Source organism: Megachile rotundata, chromosome 6 (assembly GCF_050947335.1).
Source record: "Megachile rotundata isolate GNS110a chromosome 6, iyMegRotu1, whole genome shotgun sequence".
Lineage (NCBI taxonomy): Eukaryota > Metazoa > Arthropoda > Insecta > Hymenoptera > Megachilidae > Megachile > Megachile rotundata.
In genome coordinates, this window is record NC_134988.1 from 6811982 (window position 1) to 6834293 (window position 22312).

The 22312-nt window shown below is 32.4% G+C and overlaps 1 protein-coding gene across 2 annotated transcripts in view; it reads left to right on the forward strand.

The window, feature by feature from the left end:
- LOC100876427 (opioid-binding protein/cell adhesion molecule) overlaps positions 1-22312 on the forward strand; it is a 353767-nt gene that overhangs the window by 111894 nt on the left and 219561 nt on the right. For both annotated transcript variants that reach the window (XM_076532318.1, XM_076532319.1), the window contains exons 5-6: positions 236-385; positions 20260-20473. In XM_076532318.1, coding sequence (XP_076388433.1) covers positions 236-385; positions 20260-20473 — 364 coding nt within the window. The remainder of the gene's footprint in view (positions 1-235; positions 386-20259; positions 20474-22312) is intronic.

Below are 22312 nucleotides of genomic sequence, written 5' to 3' on the forward strand. Positions count from 1 at the left end.
ATCTGGTTGCAGCACGATTCACGGGACAGCCTCTGTACGATGGAACATCTTGCAACGATGCTCGACACACTTTTCGCTCGAACGATTTGTTTTACACACGATCAACCGCACGCATAGGGTGCATTCTCATTAGTCTACTCTGACTCTAACCGCCTGTGTACACCACAGAGTCCTTATATGGTGTTTGTTCGACGCAGTAAAAGAGTGCTGATGGATTTTTTTTCTGTACTTGCAGGAATACGAGGTGAAAAGTTTTGTGACGGAAACTAGCGGCACTCCCGAGCCAAAACCATTCTTCGAAGATCCAGAAAGCAATGTTACGGTGCAACTCGGTGCCAAAGTGTACATGCACTGTAGGGTGCAGAACCTGCAGGACGCTCTCAAAGTGAGTCTCCCTTAATTTTTCTTTTACCCGATTTTCCGACTGCCGTGTCACATATCTCAATTTTCGGGAAGAAACGCTATTACGGTGCTTCTAGAACTCGAATAACGGTGCTACTGGAGTTATGGTGCTTGCACTACGGACTCTTGTTATATTGCCACTCGGTAAGAGCGTTAACTCTTGTAATTTGTTGTATTATATATATTTGAAAATTTTAAAAGTTTGATGAGTAAACTTTTTTTTTAATTTATTTTTAAATAAATGGCTTTTGGAATGAATACATATGAGACTTGATTGCAATCTGTGATACTGATTTGATTTGAGATGTTGGATATTTAAAATGTTGAAAAATTTTAAATTTAATTAATTTTTATGATTTGAAGATTTCAAAGCTTACAGGACATAAAATAAAAAAAAAATTGAAATTTGAATAATTTAATAACTTGAAGGTTTGAAAGATTTAATGTGAAAGTTTAACCCTTTGCGCTCGAGAGGTGACTCTCAGTCACCATTTTATTTAATACAATAATTTGAAACAAGCATTTTTTAACTGATTCTATAATGTGACACATGTGACGTATAAACATAGTGAAACAGACAAAAGTGGAAATTATTAGTAGGGAAATAATAACCTCAACAGAATTCATTTAACTTTTTAACTAAGTTTTAAAGTTGCTGTTTGTAACCAATAAAAGTATCTTCGAGTGCAAAGGGTTAAAAAATAAAAAAATTTAAAAAGTCGAAATCTTAAAAATGTGTAAATTTCAAAATCTGTATTAATACAGTATAAATGCGCAAAAGACAATAATTAAAAGAAAAGTAATATACTTTCGTTAAATCCACGTCATGTAATTACCCCATAACAAAAATCTGTGCGAAAACATTCTGGAAGAACATAACACGAAAAACTTGACGGACCGAATACGTTTTGATTTAACTTAGCTGGTAAGTTCTGCGACTATCTTGCTCGTTTACTGTTTTCCTGCGTTACTAAAAGCTTTGCGTCGTTACCTCTGTTTTCCGCGAGTATATTTCGTTGCGTTTTCTTCCGGTCTGCATCGTCGGCTCTTTCTTCTCGGATAGGGCCGCCATTTAAACCCGTTATACAAGTTCCATCAAGAAAATTCCATGAATGGCGACCCAAATATTTTCCTCTGAATTTCGTGGCCGTTCGAGCAGAAATACCTTTATCGATGTTACATGCACCTGTACGTTTTATCGAGGCACGTGTAACTCGAATGTTACATTTCTACTTTTATTTTACTGTAATGGCGCCGCTATCGATTCGACGTTCGTTCAATTTTCATCGAGGAGATAACGAACGAGATTGAATTTGATGCGCGAAAATGGTTACTAATTCTTTCCTGATGATTAACTCGGTCCTTTTAATTTTTTAGTAATTATACGGTATTGACACTTTAAATGGAGGACGTTTATTGAGTTAATTTGGAGAATTAAGCTTTACTTAAGGGTTCAAGGTTTTCACGTAACAATTTAAATACTGCAAGTTTCTAGACTGAAATATATTTAAGTTTGATATTTTAGTTTGAAATTTTAGAATTTCTAGAAATTTAATTTTTATATTTTAGAGTCTGAAATTTTTGTATTATACGATTTTGAAATATGTAAATTCACGAAATTCTTTAACTATACTTTTCCAGAATTTTTTGGGAATCTTTAGATTCTTTTTAGATCTTCCATATTCTTTGAATTTTGAGATTTTATAATTTCCCTAGATTATCTACATTTTAGATATTCTTCAGACCTTCAGGATTTCTTAGATTATAGCTTTCTTCCCAAAATATCCCAGAATATCCAAATATTGCAAGTTTTTAAATTTCCTAAAATTTCTAAAATTTCTAAAATTTCTAAAATTTCTAAAATTCCTAAAATTCCTAAAATTCCTAAAATTCCTAAAATTCTTAAAATTCCTAAAATTCTTAAAATTCCTAAAATTCCTAAAATTCCTAAAATTCCTAAAATTCCTAAAATTCTTAAAATTCCTAAAATTCCTAAAATTCCTAATATTCCTAAATTCCCTAAATTCCCTAAATTTCTTCACTTTCCTCACTTTCCTCACTTTCCTCACTTTCCTCACTTTCCTCACTTTCCTCACTTTCCTCACTTTCCTCACTTTCCTAAATTCCCAAATTTCCAAATTCCCAAACTCTCAAATCCCCATACTCTCCAATCTCTTCTTTAGGTCCCTAAATTTCTGCTAAATTCCCTCTCCCTAATTCCCCAAATTTCCAAAAATTCCAAACGTGCAGCTTTCCAAAGTTTCTATAACCCAAAGACACCCAAATGTCCCATCTCCCAGATATCCCTTCATGTTCCCAATTACAATCAACGCATCACCACAATTCTCAAAATATTTCAAAACTTCCATAACAGTTATACGATAACCATTTTCTCGTTAGAAGGGCAGATCATTTCCTGAGTCGCATTATTCGACGATGGTTCCATGCAATCGGTCGACGATAAGAAGATGATCGTGACATGAAATAGCAGTAACTGTTCCGTTGCACTTATTGTTGCAGCATGACCGATAAATCGTCGTCGAATTCAGCAATCTCGTGCAAAAGTCGTGGATGCTTTGGAAACTCGAAAACGCTTCCGTTCACGATTGCTGTTTGGAATTCAATCTTTCTAAGTGGAGAACCGTTAGCTCGACCAAAACAGGATGCTTCCTTACTATACAACCAGTATTCCGACCCGAAGATCCTTTTTGCTTAACTTTACAGTTGTTTTCGAATTCTATTATCATAGAACGAAGGCTATTCTACCATTCATGGACTCGAGGAAGTGCTCTAGTGTAATTCGATTATTGCTTCGTACTGCACTCTTACAGGTGTCGAAGGTTATGTGAAATAAAAGACACGTAGAATGGAAGCCAAGTAAATAATTATATTTAAGAACGGTGGAGGACTGTTGAGAGAAACTCGGTGAATACAGGAAGGGCGCATGGCTAAAGAACAGCAACAGTACCGTAGTCAACCCACGAGTTGGCGCGTGATCGACCCAAAGTAACAGAAGCTCTATCCCATCGTGAACACTTCCTGCGTTACATACAGGCAAATAAGAATAATAATGACAATAACAACAGCTTTCGCGCAAGTAGTACTATCTCACTCATTTGAGAGACGTTTGCCGACTGTCATTGTTTTTCGCCTAATTCGTGTGCGTGACCGCGAGAGCCAATTGTACCGCCGAAAATACGTGTGTGGCGTCCATTTTTCTATTCTGACCAATTGTAGCTCCTCTAAACACGTGAGCTTCACGCGCCAACTCGTGGGTTGATATCGGTACACGGAGGACGGTCGCCGACTCTCTGGATAAATAAGTGTGCTCGAACGAATTGACTATAATTAATGGTTTAGTGGGAATTTTGTTGATAATATTCCTGCTTATTTTGAATATTTATAGTGATCAAAATGTAGCTTTACAGCTTTACATGGATTTCTCAACTTCCACAATTATATTTATCTTAATGATAACAAGTTTTATAAATTTTATGATAACAAGTAATGTAGCAGTTTTAAAATGAACTATTTATAATTGCCAAGTAGAATTAAAAACACCATGTTTAACCTGAAAAGCAATCAAAAGAATTATACTTATAAAAAAAGCTGTAACCATAATTTTTCTAAAGTTTCTGAACAACTCGCAGAATAAAAAGGAAAGGAACTTTGATCGAAATCAAAACTTGTACCGCGAAGAAACTTTCAACTCTTACTTCCAATTATCTCGTGGGAAAAAAACTCGGTTCATTAACACAGAACAATATTAACGATGTTGTTGATATCCAGCAGTACTTTCTTATCCCGGATAAAACGTAAATTTTCTTTCCTTATAAAGTTCGAACTACAGACAGAGGTTGTTGGTGCCGCTAGCTTCGGGCGGTTAATAATTTAAAGAGCTAGCAACGTCGTTGAAATATCAAATTAACTGAATTATTCACGGTGTATGAATTACGTGGTCGAGGATCATGAAGAAACCGTGAAGACGTTACGGAAGCGTCGACCCATTGAAAAAGTTAATAAATCCAAGATTGCGCTTACTAACTTTGCTTAAGAAACGAGGCAAACAATTATCTCGCAGTATAAACGATATTCAACCGCCGTTAAAAACTCCACAAATTCGAGATTGCTGTTGTTCGCAAAAACAAACAACTCGATTACGTTACACCGGGCGAATATGTGGATTTTGCTGTAGGGTGCAAGTTTTTTATGCATGAGGCAGGGTTGTGAATTTTTCTTTTTTTATTTCAAATGCACCGAACGGTTTTCATGTTTTTTCTTTTACTTTAATTTGAATTCTTTTGTCTTTTATATGTGTTGATTATTGGGGAATATTTTCTCAATTGAAATATTTTAAATTCTCATGATTTTGAAATCTGAAGTTTCTTCAGATTAAAATTTTTTAATTTGTTGATTATGAAATTTTTAATTATTCTAATTTTTAGTTTTCTAGGTTTTTAGCTTTCTACTTTTCTAGCTTTGTAGTTTTTTAGTTTTCTAGTTTTCTAGTTTTCTAGCTTTCTAGTTTTCTAGTTTTCTAGTTTTTGAATTTTGGAATTTTCTAATTTTCTGACTTAAATGATATTCATTATTACATTTGTAACTTGAAGTTGAATTAATTATGACTTCTGCAAAAAACTTGAATAATAATGATTATCATACTTACAATTACAACTTGAATTAATCATAACTTGAATATTATTGATTATTATAATTTTAACTTGAAGTTGAATTATTTATGACTTTTGCAAAAAACTTGAATAATAATGATTATCATACTTACAATTACAACTTGAATTAATCATAACTTGAATAATATTGATTATTATAATTTTAACTTGAAGTTGAATTATTTATGACTTCTGCAAAAAACTTGAATAATAATGAACATCATACTTACAATTACAACTTGAATTAATCATAACGTGAATAATATTGATTATTATAATTGCAACTTGAATTTAAATTAATTATGACTTTTGCAAAAAGCTTGAATAATAATAAAAACCGTGATTGTTATTTTAAGCTGAAACTATTGTATAATATTTGTCCCACGAGTAATAAAGGTTATTTCCGAGAAGCTCCATGCAACGTATCAATCTGAAACAGGAAGATGGATTCATAGGAATGTAAATTCAATGTAAATCGGACATCCTGGTGCTCGAATTGAAACATCATCTTCTCAGGTAGACGACACTGCTCCTCTTTCGATGCACACCTTCGGAGATAATCACTTTTCAGGTATACATCTCAAAGAGAAAGCTGGCATGCCATGGACAGCTACGCTTCAAGTACGCAGAAAAACCCTGGAGGATTGAAAAACTTCGTTCTAGAAGACGACGTTGCGATATCAAAGTGTCCCAGATTTCATTCGAAGGCCAAATACGGTATACAAGCTTGATTTTTCTTTGAGAAGATCAAAGAACCATGGATGTATCTACCGTCTTTGTAAGACATTTTGCGCTCGAGATAAATGGATGAAAATGTGAAACATTAGGTTGCTGTAAGAATAATTGCAATAATTAATTATTTACTGTTGAATTCGATGGTATAGTAAGTGGATAAATTGGTATACTTAAACAGAAATGTATTTTATAATGTTAATGAGTGGTCCGAAGTGTCTTTTTTGATCCTTCTACCATTTTGTTCTTTCTTCTGTTACATTCTCATCGGTTGAACCTATAACATCGAATTCGGAGCTTTAAGGTTAGGGTTCCTATACAATTTTCTATAAAATTTTGACTGTACCGCAGTGACGTGTGCTTTGGATGCACGAAAGGAAGAGTCAAATATCAAATGCTATCAACCTACTAGTTTTGATGTTAATGAAAAACTTTCAGCATAATAAAATTAAGCCTATACATAACACAACCATCTCCTTTGTAGTAACTACCCTTGTAGGTACCCTCGACCTGAGTATCCACAGGGTGTCCCATATGTATAAAACACATTATTTTACAAACTGCAGCTCACGTTTACTTTAACCTCGTTCTACTTGTTTCCACGTGCTGCATACGAACATGATTTTCATTTTTGCTAGAAATAACAAGCTGTCAAAATATTCGCAAACAACTTTCTTATCGATACAAAGAATTTTATTTAAGAGTGGACCTATAACACGGTCACAAGCATAGCTATCTTCTGTTTGTGTATGATGAATTTGTGAATTTGCCACTTATACATATACGAATAGATAACATTTCAGTTCGTCTACAAATATTGGACTACGGCATAATTAGGTTAGGTTGTATTTTCTGGGGAGGGGTCTCCCGCTTTAAAGCACGGCGATAATTGCTTTGGAACATTGAAATTATTTTATCTCGCTTACCAGAAATGCAAAATGTACTAATGCAACGGTTAATGCATCGAAATTTTTAGTGGGACACCCTATGCATACTGAGGTCGTTCCCTCCTATGTCATCGGTTGATCGTCACTTGACAATAGGGGCTACAGAACATGGTTATGTCACGTTTGTACAGGTAGAATTCTGTGTATTCTGTCAAAAGTTTTTAATATCTCCGGAACTAAGCAGATACCGCTTGATATTACCCTCTCCCCGGAATGAGTACTCTACCGGAGCACTTTGATACTATATCCCAATTTTATATAAAATTTTTAAATTTCATTTACAATTTCATCTCATCTCTTGACAGAAATGATTACTACAGAAGAATAGTGTTACGTCTGTATAGAAAGAATTCTATTATGCCAAAAGTTCTCCCTGCTTCAAAAAAGATTGCCATCCTTCATCGGGACACTTCAGAACTGTAATATAAAACACACTTCGTTAATGTCGTAATATACTATTTTTGCAGCAACCCAATATGCAAAATGGAGCGATAGGCGTTATGAAGAAAAAGGTGGAAGTTGAAAAATGGAAAATGTCTCGGAGAACATTTTGTCGGTACGATTTAAAGTACTCGTGTTCCAAACTTTGATACAGACGAATTAAAGAATCGTTAGGCGCAGCCGGATCGGACGGAATTTCGCTATTTCGAGTGCCCGACACAAAGGATAAGTTGAAACGGGCATCCACAGTCATTTGTCATTATTATAAAGGGCTCAGCAGTGAATAATTACATCTTAGGAAACTTCGTGCTACCCCATACCATTTCCAATTTCTGGGCTAGGGACTGTTTGATTCCGTTATTACGATTAACATTACTGAAAATTATTAATGTAAAGTTGATGATCGTTCTGAGACAGCAATTGGGCTTATTTATTATTATTGTGTATAATGCTGTAACTTATATGTATTTTTCTATTAGTTAATACTATTTACTTGTATTCTTCTTGTGGTAGTTATTTGTCAACAAGATTCGTGTGGAGAGTGAGCGACGTACGGTACTTCAGCCATTTTGTACTTTGTCATATTGCCTTTTATCGCGTCATACCTTACAGTTTTTAAAGTTTGAATTTATAAAAGTTTTGAACACTCTGTTAGATTTATTGTCTCTGACTTTCAGATTATAGGTAAAATAAATGACAGTTACGATTAAGAAAACCCATTAGGTAATTGTACAATAGTTTTCTTTATATTTAGATCTGAAAATGTAATTAAATATGATCATTCGGAAGACCAAAAATTCTGTGTTCAAACAAAATAATAAGAACGTACATTTGTGAAAGAAAAAGTTTTTAATTAATTAAAATCAAATGATGTTCATGTGGCGCAGTAATAAAACTATATTCATATTTTACTCAGTACTTATTACTATCTCAAATGGTAAGCATATATTAATTTAATTATTTCCATCACATAATTAAAATTATGATGGTACTGTTTCGGGAAATAAAAATATTTTATTTATAATAAGTTCGTTTAATTAATCAGAGTAGGTTTCCTCTTGAATTATTTTTTACACATGAAATTTTTCAGTGGCTATTTCTAACGAAGTGCCTGTTTTAAAAGCTTTTACTGCTGCACAAACATCTTTTTGCGTGCAACCGTTTTTCCTTTTTCCTTCGACATTCTGGAGAATTTAGAAAGTGGTTACGTTAAGTGGTTAAAAGTGTATTACATATATTTATGTTCGTTCGACGAATTTAAGAATAAGCAGAATTGTATTATTGTGTATTTATTATCAAAATTAAAAACGTCGAATAAAGAATCGTACAATAATATTTTTGAGTGATATAATTATTGAATTGTAGAAACTTCAATAATTCACAGGAAATTTTGTTAATAATATTTCCGCAGATTTTGAATATTTAAAATAATTAAAATATATTACAATTATAAATTTAATTATATCCATGTAAAGCTACATTTCGATCACTTTAAATATTCAAAACAAGCAGAAATATTATCAACAAAATTTCCACTGAACCATTAATTATAGTCAACTCATTCGAGCACATTTATTTATCTGAAGAGTCGGCAACCGTCCACCGTGTACCGATGTCAACCCACGAGTTGGCGCGTGAAGCTCACGTGTTTAGAAGAGCTACAATTGGTCAGAATAGAAAAATGGACGCCCCACACTTATTTTCGGCGGTACAATTAGTTCTCGCGATCACGCACACCAATTAGGCGAAAAACAATGACAGTCGGCAAACGTCTCTCAAATGAGTGAGATAGCGCTACTTGCGCGAAAGCAGTTGTTATTGTCATTATTATTCTTATTTGCCTGTATGTAACGCAGGAAGTGTTCACGATGGGATAGAATTTCTGTTACTTTGAGTCAATCACGCGCTAACTCGTGGGTTAATTACGGTACTGTTGCTGCTCTTTAGTCATACGCCCTTCCTGTATTCACCGAGTTTCTCTCAACAGTCCTCCACCGTTCTTAAATATAATTATTTACTTGGCTTCCATTCTACGTGTCTTTTATTTCACATAACCTTCGACACCTGTAAGAGTGTAGTACGAAGCAATAATCGAATTACACTAGAGCTCTTACTCGAGTCCAATGATAGAATAGCCTTCGTTCTACGATAATATTAGGTCGAGTTATAAGTAACTTCCGTTTTTCTATCAGACATTTACTTCGTTCTCATTAAACAACAAAATTATATTATTTTATTATATATTCACCACTATTTTCTATAACTTTCTCCCATTTTCCTGGTAGTTTATCAACTCCTTTCTTGTAAAATGTGGTTGGTTTGGACTGGAAGAAGCTTTCAACAGCCTTGCCTGACTTGCTCTTCAGAATTGAAGGTTTTTCCATTTAAAAAGTTTTGTAAGGAACAGAAAAGGTGGTAGTTTGTCGGGGCAAGATCTGAGGAGTAAGGTGGATGTGGTAAAACAGACCATCCAAGCTCAAGAATTTTTTCTTGAGTCACCCATGCTGTATGCGGTCGCGCGTCGTCGTGTAAAAGAATGACATTTCTGCAATTGACGAGTGCAGGGCGCTTTTCTAGGAGTTTCTCTTGCACTCTTTGCAATTGCTGAATGTATTTATCCGCAGTAATCGTTAAATTTGACTTCAACAACTCGTGGTGACTTATACCTTCATAATCTCACCATACACACAATAAAATCTATTTAGCTGCATCGGAAGTTACTTATGACTCGACCTAATAGAATTCACGGTTGGGATACAGCTTCTTTTTGGGTTGATTACGCGCCAACTCATAGGTTGCCACCAGTACCCAATACAATAAATACAAAAATCCTTGTAGCCACCTAATCACCCTGCATAAGTAATTCAGATGATTTTAAAAAAATTAGTAGCTAATTCCGATGAAATAGGTATCAGCGAAACAAATAAGAAGTTATCATTTCAGTATTTCGTTTGATAATTGAAGAGAAACAGAGCTGTCACCATTAGGCGAGAAATAATGGCTCAGAGAGAGAAAAAAAATTGAACGCGGTGCAGCACGTAGAGGTTCAAGTCTCGATAACAAGGCGTAATAATGTTTGCCTGTCGTAGCAGCGTCCGAGATAAATCGTCGTCCGTCGAATCAGCAGTTTAAAAATGCGAAATCGACGGAAAGGCTGAACGTACTCGACAGACCAGACAACGATCTCTGCTAAGGAGAGGATACAGATCCGATAAAGCGCGATACTACGTTGGAATTGGAACGGATCGATCGTATCGATCTTTGATCGGTTATAACCGGACGTGAGCCGTCTTCTGGAAATGAGTAGTACACTCACGTCCTGTAAACGAGCCTGGGAAAAAGAATTATTGACTTCGGAATGCGTTTTGTAAATCCGATAGATGTTTCACCTTGCAATGTTGGTTGTTGTGGATGTGTTAGGTTTTGGGATCTTTACGACTGGAACTTGTGAAATTTTTGAATTATAGGGTTTGGGAATTTTGGGATTTTGGGATTTGGGGATTTGGGGATTTGGGGATTTTGGGATTTTGGGATTTTGGGATTTTGGAATTTGGGAATTTGGGAATTTGGGAATTTGGGAATTTTGGAATTTTGGAATTATGGAATTTTGGAATTTGGGAATTTGGGGATTTGGGGATTTGAGGATTTGGGGATTTGGGGACTTTGGGATTTGGGGATTTGGAGATTTGGGGGATTTTGGAATTTTGAGATTTGGAAATTTTGAGGTTTAGAATTTGGGAATTGGGAATTTTGGGATTTAAGAATGTGAGATTTGGGAAGTCTGGAATTTGAAAATTTTGAGGAATTGGAAACTGGGAATTTTTAAATTTAAGAATTTGGGAATTTTTGAATTTGAGAGTTTTAGTATTTGGGAATTCTGGGATTTGGAAATTTTAGAGTTTAGAATTTAGGAATTGGAAACTGGGAATTTTGGAATTTCAGAATTTGGGATTTTGGGATTTTGAGGTCTTGGAGCCTTTGAATCTTAGAATTTTGGGACTTCTCCACCCTAAAACTTGTGGAAATTCGCAATCTTTAATTTCCTAACTTTGAAATTTTTGAGTTTCACAATTTTAGGACTCCAGAATATGGAAAGTTAGGATTTTTAAAATTTCTTCATGTTCACAAGAAATAAAGTAAAAATTAAAATAAAAAATAAAGTACAGCTTGGAATTAAAAATAAAGTAAAACTTGTAATAAAAAACAAAAGAAAGTTTGCAATAAGAAATTAATTAAAATTTATAATTAGAAATAGGAAAAGTTCGAAATTAAAAATACAGTAAAGTTCGAAATTAAAAATAAAGTACACTAAAATTCAAAATAAAATGAACCTTAAAAAAAAATACAAAGTAAAGTCTGAAATTAAAAATAAAATACACTTTGAAACTAAAAATAAAATAAATTTCGAAATTAAAAATAAAGAAATGTTTGAAACTAACAATAAAATAAAGTTCGAAATAAAAAATAAATTAAAAAAGTAAACATGCGACAAAACAACGCAATACACACATTTTGCACCTCCATAAAAATAAACACGTATTTGAGGAAAAGCATGTGAGAAAATTTTACTAATTTAAAGTTAGAAACATTTGAAGCTATTCGATCGCTTTGACGCAATTAATTTGGTGCAAGTGTTAATCTCCGCGAGTAATGGAGGACTACACATATTTAACGCGAAATAGTGGAGGAAAAGGAATGGTAGAAATTGAAACATACTTGGAATTCTTCTTATTGTTCTTCTCAACGTTACGTAAGATTGTACCCAGAAATGTCTGGAAATAAGTGGTTGATCCCTGAGGAGGATCGACCGATCGAATAGTGTTCAGAAAACTTTAATTAGCTCTCGAATTCTATTGACGAACTGCAGAGAAACTTGGTTCTTAAAGCGAGGGTACGACGGTGACCCAACGACTTCGACAATAGAATGCTGTGAAAGGAGAACAGAATCCTTGCTAATTTATATTAAAATTTTTTAATGTCTACAAACTGTCTTTCGCAATTTTTATAACCTCTTTATATTTTAATACAATGACGTTACATAAATTTCAAATCTTATCACTTTATAAATAAAAATTTATTAATTATTTTATCTAAATTTTTGAGGTTAAAATACATATGTTTTATACTGTATTAATGGTTGTTTGTTAATTTTATTTATTTTGTCAACATTCTCAATGTGCACTGAATTCGTTCGTGGAAATTTTTGATATTTTTTCAATTCGTTTGCTGAAATTTTCAATATTTTTTTAATTCATTTATGGACATTTTTAATGTTTATTGAATTTATTTATTCAAATTTTTCATATTTGTTAAATCCATTTATTCTTAATTTTATGAAATTTTTAATGTTTATAGGATTAATTTATTGAAATTTTCAAAATATTTATTAATTTTATTAAAAACGAGTTTAATTAGCATACTATTTCGTATACATTAGATTTTACACATATATGATATCAAAGTTCATTAAATGTACATTTGATACCCAATTTTATAAAATCTACATATGATATTCAATTTTATAAAATCTACATATGATACCCAATTTTGTGAAAGTTACATATGATACCAAATTTTATAAAATCTACATATAATACCCAATTTTATAAAATCTACATATGATATCAAATTTTATAAGATCCACATATGATGTCCAATTTTATCGAATCTACATATGATAGCCAATTTTATAAAATCTATATATGACATCGAGTTTAATTAAATCTACATATGATATCATATCTTACTAGATCTACGTACGATATCCAATTTTATTCAAACCACATATGATATACAATTTTATAAGATCCACATACGATATACAATTTTATAAGATTCACATATGATGTCAAATTTTATGAAATCTACATACGACGCTCAATTTTATAAAATCTATATATGATATCGAGTTTCATTAAATGTATATATGATATCATATCTTACTAGATCTATATATGATATCCAATTTTATTCAAACTACATATGATATCAAATCTTACTAGATCTATGTATGATATCCAATTTTATTCAAACTACATATGATATCAAATCTTACTAGATCTATGTATGACATCCAATTGTATAAGGTCCACATATGATATCCAATTTTGTAAAATCTACATATGATATTAACTTCTATCATATCTATATATGATATCCAATTTTTTTCAAAACTCTCATGCATTAATTTCTTCCACATTCTTTTACCCGTTAATGTAGTTCATCGATACAAAAAGGGATTATATATATGTATATTATTTCTGACCAGATGACACACAAAATTGACAAAACCAAAAATATATTTATAATATAAATATTCACAGTAGATATCAAACTTCACGATCCTTCCACTCATTTTTTGTGTATTTTTCGTATGTGGCACAGTGCATCAACTACAGATAAGGAGAAAATGGCGAATACAGTTGAAACGAAGTTTCAGTAGGACAGATTTATACCGAAAGTTTCTATCCTGGTATTTACGTTATATCGGCGCTGTCGATCTCGGCTACGGTATAATTTTACCATAAGCTAAACCATCCACTATGTCGGTCTCGTAAATTGTTTAACTTTACATCTCTTCACCGAGGGAACTCATATCCCGTTTATTCGCCACGTCGTCAAGTTTTTCATCACATGTGTCCATTGACATGGGATACTTTTCTCCGGAAGGTAATTCATAACGCCAGTGATAACAACTGCGATTCCATTATGGCGAAGTACTCTCAAAAAGAAAAAGAGGGAGATTGAACCCGTGACATGAAGATAACTTTGTCACCGGATCTAACGTCTTGAATATCATGATAAAAATAACCGTGAGTTCTATGAAATGTGATGTGGACTATCAGAGGTTTCATACGTGGACTTTTTAATTTAACTCTGCGATTTATTTGCTTTTAAAAGGGCTTTTAGAATTTATTACGGTTTCAGGTGTATGGAGATGAGATTGCTTTTTTTATTTCTTGAATTTATTCTTTTTTGTTGTTATAAAACATATTTCTTTTTAGACATATTAAAACAAAATTTATGTACGTCACAGCGTCAACAGTAAGTGACTATATTATACAATTTTAGGTTATGTTGATGTGAGGTTAAAATACATAAGTTTTGTGAGTTTGAGAATAAACATAATTATATTTCTGTATAGTTATTATTAACATTTATCGAATATACTATGTGATAAACATACTTTAACACAATAAATATTAACAATGAAATTCACCAAGGCTTAATTTCCCCCGCGAAATCGCGTTCAAATGGCGTTTAAATGTCTGACAATATGTAATCACGTAAAGAAACACAATACTTAATTTCAATATTAAAACAAGACTAATGTATCTACGTCTCAGCGTCAACAGTAAGTGACGAAATAACGCGAATCATTAGATTCCCAATAAGTGAATCTATGTATCTAAGCAATGAATTTCACTTCGAACGACTAGAGTTTATTTCGCTATGTACTTGCTGACGTGGTCTCTTCGAAGATCTACGTTTTACAAAAGCTCAGAGTGGGCGTACAATTTTTGTGACATTGCTGAGGAAAGTTTCTAATTTTCTATAGGTTTAGCTAAAATTCGAGTGGAGATGGAAATACAAATGACGTATGAAGTGGGTCTGTTTCCCCAAAGTGACCTAAGCAAGTAGTAAAACCAAGCAATACCGCGACACGTACAGAAAACTGCAAACAAAACTACTGCTAGGGTTAAGGGTTCAAAACCAGATGTGACTAACAAATCAAAAAATACTCGCTCGAATGTGGTGACTCCTTGGGTCTTATTGCTGCTGCGGGTAAAAAATTTGAAACTACAAATGTGAAGGAAAAATCGTTAATTATATCGCTAGAAACTTGTACTGAGGTCTGTAATATGCATTTTACGACCTGACAATAAAGGGATAATAATGATTAACGAGTAAAGAGAAATGTATTACTGAAAATAAAGGACAAAATTATACGAAAGATACTAATTGTTGTAATAATGCTTTGCTCGATAATGCTGGATAATCAGCAATTATATTAAAATGTTTAATCAGGTATTCTACATTAGCAAAGTTAAAGTTGTTACGTTGGTACGTAATGACAAAACTATTTCAATAAAGCCGCATAATTTAATCAAACGTCGTTTCATTAATAATTCATTAATCACGCCAATTCATTACCGTTATATTTCAATTTCCCGTTACCAAAATGAAACTTCGTCCACTTTCCAAATACCGAATCTAAGCATCTATAAATTATTATTAATTAAAACCGACCGTTTCAATTAGATTCAATCAGGAAATTGCGGAAATAATTATTGTTGAAGTAAATCATAAACATGATTGGAAAGAGAGTCAAAGAAATAACCGTCAAAGTAGGTATTATCGATGAATTTAATTACTATTACAGGGAATTCAATTTGAAAATGAAGATTGTGAGATTGCTTTCTGAATAGGGGAATGAGAAATTTCGTTATAATTTATTGTTGTTTAATTGTAATTTTCGTAATATGATTATTTATCTGCTTTAATGTAATAATATTATTGATTTTATATTAATATTGTTTTAATATTAGTCGTGATGTAATATAATAATGATATGGGTTATTTTACATTGTATTATGTTTATGACTTATATTATATAATAATTTTTGACGGACTTTTAGGTATTAAATATATCAAATTCCCAACTTTTCAAATTTCCATATTCTCAAATTTCCAACTTCTCAAATTTCCAACTTCGCAAATTTCCATATTTTCAAATTCCCAACTTCTCAAATCTCCAAATTTCCAAATCTCCAAATTCTCAAATCTCCAAATCCTCAAGTCTCAAAATTTTCAAACCACCAAATTCTCAAATTCCCAAATCATTAATTAAACTAAATCCTTACTTGTCAAATCTCTACATTCCTTAATTTCAAATATTCCAACCCCAAAAATCCACAAATTCCAAAATCCGTAAAACATCATTATAATATCTCCAGCTTATTTGATTAAAAACAATTATTAATAATTTCGTTAATTAATTCTACCACCGCTTATAAATCACCCTATACATTGCACTCCACATTACAAAATATCAAAAGTGACCATTAAATTCTCCGTAAACGTTACAAATTTCGTACCGTATACCTAACCATATTTAACCAATCGTTATTAATTTCATAAAACCTGTTTATATTAAATTTAATTTAACATATGATTTCGTATTAAATTATTGTTACGTCATATGTTTTAAGCATGAGAATAGTTGTGATGAACCGACAGAATAAGTTCTAAATGGAGAAGCGAAGATAACGTTAGCATAATGAGCCTATAAAGTTCTAATCAACCAGCAGGGCTGAATAATAGTTGAGATACAGAACGCCTCAAGGTGCTTCTGCAAACTCTCAAGGAGATTAGATGGGACAGCAAAGGACTTACAATAATTATAACGTCGTATCCAGAAATACACTTCCATTTGACTTTGAGATACTTGCACGACTAATTAGATTGATTCTATAATTATGTACGTGAATAGTGAGTTTCCTTTCGATATCTTTCGATTTGATAGATGGGAATTTGTGAAAGGAGTTTGCTTCATCAAATTGTAAGGTTATATTATTTTGCATAACAGTTCCACTTTTATACATCTACTAACGGCAATATAACGAGAGTTTTACTGATAATTTTTACTTTACTGATTATAAGTTTTACTGATAAATACAGTACTTACATAGCAATAAGCACAATGCATATCCATGATCTTTTTCTGTACTGCGAACTGCAAAACTTTCTCACTTCTACACATCCACTAATGGCGATATAACAAGAGTTTTTCCGAATATTAATAATAAGTGAAATACGTACTGAGAAATGAACACAATTCATATATACGATCTCTTTTTGTATTGCGAACTGGCAAAATTTTCCATTTCCACATATTCATCCACGGCGATATAACAAGAGTTTTACTAAACATCAACAATAAGTAAAATTTATACGGAGTAATGCACATAATACATACCTACAATCTCTTTTCCTATTGCAAACTACAAACATTTTTTATTTCTACATATCTACTCACGGCGATATAACAAGAGTTTTACTAAACATCAACAATAAGTAAAATTTATACGGAGTAATGCACATAATACATACCTACAATCTCTTTTCCTATTGCAAACTACAAACATTTTTTATTTCTACATATCTACTCACGGCGATATAACAAGAGTTTTACTAAACATCAACAATAAGTAAAATTTATATGGAGTAATGCACATAATACATACCTACAATCTCTTTTTCTATTGTGAACTACCAAAATTTTCCATTTCTACATATCTACTCACGGCGATATAACAAGAGTTTTACTAAACATCAACAATAAGTCAAATTTATACGGAATAATGCGCATATTACGTACCTACAATCCCTTTTTTTATTAGGAACTAGCAAAATTTTCCTTTTCTACATATCCACCCACGGCGATATAACAAGAGTTTTACTGAACATCAAAAATAAGTAAACGTATTGAGCAATGAAAACAATGCATACCTACCATCTTTTTCTATACTGCGAACTGTAAAAATATCCCATTTCAACTCATCCACCCACGGCGATATAATAAGAGTTTTGCTGAACATCAAAACTAAATAAAATACGCGCTGAACAATGAATACAATACATACCCACGATCTCTTCCTCTACTGCAAACTGCAAAAGTTTTCCACTTCAACACATCCACCCACGGCAATATAACAAGAGTCTACCGCATTACTGTTAAAACCCCGGTGATTCGTGATTCGAAAAGCACTTTTAGCGCAAATGACAGTCACAGTAATCTAATTTCTCGGTTAATAGCGTATATAATCGAGAAGTCTCGTTGGCGAAACTCGAGATCCCTAATTATCTATCGCAGAAGTTTTGCAACGTTTAAAACCGTGACCAGAGTGTGCAAGTCGTCTGGCGCATTCTAGAGATACACACCATCCACGTTACTGAAACTTCTTCATCAAGACTGTCAGTTGTCTTAAGAGGTTGGAAACGCGACTCGAGCCCAAACTTCATTAACAGCAACAAAAGAGCCGCTTCTACGACGTCGATCGATAATTTTAATAATAGGACACTTTGGGCCGGTCGATCCTCTGTTATACCCGTGTTTTGATTGACTAACGCTGTGGGAGGTAATCGATGCATGTCTAAAGTTCGTTAAGCATCGTGGTACCTCTCATTATGATCGTGGAGGAGATTATTTAGCAGACAATGCTGTTATTTGTCCATATTGGGATTTGGTGACTTGATGACTTTTGGGATTTTTTATTGTTAAGAGGGAGGTGGACATGTTTCAAGATGAGTTGTTATCGAAATGTTAGTTTTCAAATTCTTAAATCATTCAAATTTTCAAATTCTCAAATTTCTAAACTTTTAAATTTCCAAGCTCTCAAATTTCCAAATTTTCAAATTTCCAACTTCTCAAATATCCAACTTCTCAAATTCCCAACTTCTCAAATTCCCAAGTTCTCAAATTTCCAAGCTTTCAAATTTCCAAATTTTTAAATTTCCAAACTCTCAAATTTCCAAGCTCTCAAATTTCCAAATTTTCAAATTTCCAACTTCTCAAATTTCCAAATTCTCAAATTTCCAAACTCTCAAATTTCCAAGCTTTCAAATTTCCAAATTTTTAAATTTCCAAACTCTCAAATTTCCAAGCTCTCAAATTTCCAAACTCTCAAATTTCCAAGCTCTCAAATTTCCAAATTCTCAAATTTCCAACCTCTCAAATTTCCAAATTCTCAAACTTCCAAACTCTCAAATTCCCAAGTTCTCAAATATACAAACTCTCAAATTTCCAAGCTTTCAAATTTCCAAACTCAAATTTCCAAGCTCTCAAATTTCCAAATTCTCAAATTTCCAACTTCTCAAATTTCCAAATTCTCAAATTTCGAAAGTCTCAAATTTTCAAATTCTCAAATTTCGAAGCTCTCAAATTTCCAACTTCTCAAATTTCCAACTTCTCAAATTACCAAATTTTCAAATTTCGAAACTCTCAAATTTCCAAATTCTCAAATTTCCAAACTCTCAAATTTCCAAGCTTTCAAATTTCCAAATTTTTAAATTTCCAAGCTCTCAAATTTCCAAATTCTCAAATTTCCAAGCTCTCAAATTTCCAAATTCTCAAATTTCCAAGCTCCCAAATATCGAAGCTCTCAAATTTCCAAATTCTCAAATTTCCAACTTCTCAAATTTCCAAATTCTCAAATTTCGAAACTCTCAAATTTCGAAACTCTCAAATTTCCAAACTCTCAAATTTCCAAATTTTCAAATTTCGAAACTCAAATTTCTAAATTCTCAAACTTCCAAACTCTCAAATTCCCAAGTTCTCAAATATACAAACTCTCAAATTTCCAAGCTTTCAAATTTCCAAATTCTCAAATTTCCAACCTCTCAAATTTCCAACTTCTCAAATTTCCAACTTCTCAAATTTCGAAAGTCTCAAATTTTCAAATTCTCAAATTTCGAAGCTCTCAAATTTCCAAATTCTCCAATTTCCAACTTCTCAAATTTTCCAATTCTCCAATTTCGAAACTCTCAAATTTCCAAATTCTCAAACTTCCAAACTCTCAAATTTCCAAGATCTCAAATTTCTAAATTCTCAAATTTCCAACTTCTCAAATTTCCAAATTTTCAAATTTCCAAGCTCTCGAATTTCCAAATTCTCAAATTTCCACATTTTCAAATTTCCAAATTTCCAAATTCTCGAAGTTTCAAATTCCCAAATTCTCCAATCTCAAATTCTTACTCCCTTAAATTCTCAATTTCTCAAATTTCTAAACTTCTAACAACCTAAATCTGAAAAATTCAACATCAAGTGTTTAAAACATTGGAAACTCGAAAACCACCTCTCTAAACGTTGAAAATTTAAAAACTTAAAACCTTGAAAAGAAAAAAGCTTCGGACGTGTAAAACCAGAAAATTGTCGAATAGCTAAGAAAATAGTTTCAGTGGAAACGGAACGTCCTCTAGAGTAAATAGGTAGATCTGGTTCAATCCATTTTATTGCAATTATGTAGGTTCTGCTGCACTAACAATAGCAACGTTTATTGTTACAGGTGTCTTGGGTCCGCAGACGAGGGGATGAACTTCATTTGCTCACGTTTGGCACAGACACGTACTCAAACGACGCCAGGTTCGAGCTGGCCTTTGAGAAGCCAAATGATTGGCGGTTGCTTTTGAGCTCGGTGACCGAACGAGATGGCGGCTTGTACGAGTGTCAAGTCAGTGCTCATCCTCCATTAATCAGAACTGTCCATCTCACGGTGTCAGGTGAGTAAACGTCTATATTTTTGTTCGTGTAGAGTGTAACAATGAAATTGCTTGGATTCGTCACTGACTTATAATTATCTTCATGATGGAATTATGTACAAGTTTAATATAAGGGCTTGAAATAATTATTTTTATGGTAAATCTATTATACTGTAAATTTCGTATAAAAACGGATTAATGTTAGTGATCAATGTTTTGTTTAGAGAAATAATAGATAATAATTACATATTTTAATAACTTCAAGAAATATCATTAAGTTTTAAATGTATTTAGAGTTGGTATGACGAAAATATTTATAACTACCTGTAAAATATTTGCAAATTATAAATTTGAGGGTTAAATTATTTTTATGATCAAGGAAATTGTCAATGAAATTTCTTTGTGATTTTTAACTACGAGCATTAAATGAACATTAACTTTTAAATAAAAAAAGAAGTGGAAAAGTAAATCAATAAATATTGAAGCATTAACGAACGTACATAATATTTGAACTGTCAAATAATATATAATAGTATTTGAAGCATCAAATAACCTACAATAATTTTTTATTTCAACAAAATGGCAGATAAAAGCTGGGCAATAAAATGTATAATATAACATATATTGTATTTTGTACAATTCACATTCATCAACATGTGAAACCTGGAACCATTTGAACTGGTTGTCAATTAAAGTGTTAATAAATGTATAATTTACGGAGGATTAACGGATAAACGAAAAATGAACATTCTATACACAATTTATCTGCAATATGAGTTTTATATGTGTGTTCAGTGGATATAAATGCACTGCGGTGGATTAACTGGCAGTCGCCATTTTGAGGAGAGACGCGGGATTTTTAAAAACGTGAAATTGCATCAAATGCGTTGACACGTGTATATGAATTTTATATTCAGTTTTGTTAGGAAAATCTTAGATACATTAATAATATTTGTTATGTATTATAAATATATAACAACCTAATTAAATTTTATGTATAAATATATTATATATGTAAATATTATTTATTATTAAATATTAATACGTGTATTATATGTATACGTACACTGTTAATGATACATGTGATGAACCACTGTTAATGGATTCATACACACATTTAATATTATTAAACACTTTATCTGAATATTTTCATAAGCAATATCAAATATTTCATTGATCATAATACATTCAAAAAATGAATAATATTCAGGACAGTGCCACTGACCATACTATTACTTACACTCTAGGGTGTTACCTCAAACATGATACACGATATTTTATCCACTTATATCTATCTGATAAAAAGAAGTTTAGAACAAAAGTTTCAGGGTATAGAGTATACAATACATATTGCTAGAAAAAGTAATTCAAAAAGAGTTTGTTTTTACAGCGAAATTGGGGTCACCTCGGATTTTTCAAATAGGAACACATCCTCTGTTTACTATATTGAAAAGAAACATGTAGGTTTAACGATATAAATTTAAAAATAACTTGAACGAAACTTCTGCTATAAATTATTGCCAGAGGGAGGCTCCTTGGATGATTTGTTCGTTTGTCTGTACGCTACAGGCAATTTTAGATCTTCTCACTTGAAATTTGAGGGTAGACTCGCGAGGCACCCTAAATTTGCTGTGTAGATTATGACAGCGATCTGGCGACAGGAATCTGCCGACATCGATCGTCGTCGAATCGATAAAAACCTTGCTTCGGTATTATTTTCAATAATTTTTGACACAGAATTGATTGGAAGCACGTTAAAAACTCTACAATTCATCGTTGACAATATCTGGTCGTCATTGACGTCGGTCGTTGTGAAATCAACAATAATCGTGTTCGGTATCGTTTTCGATAGTTTCACAC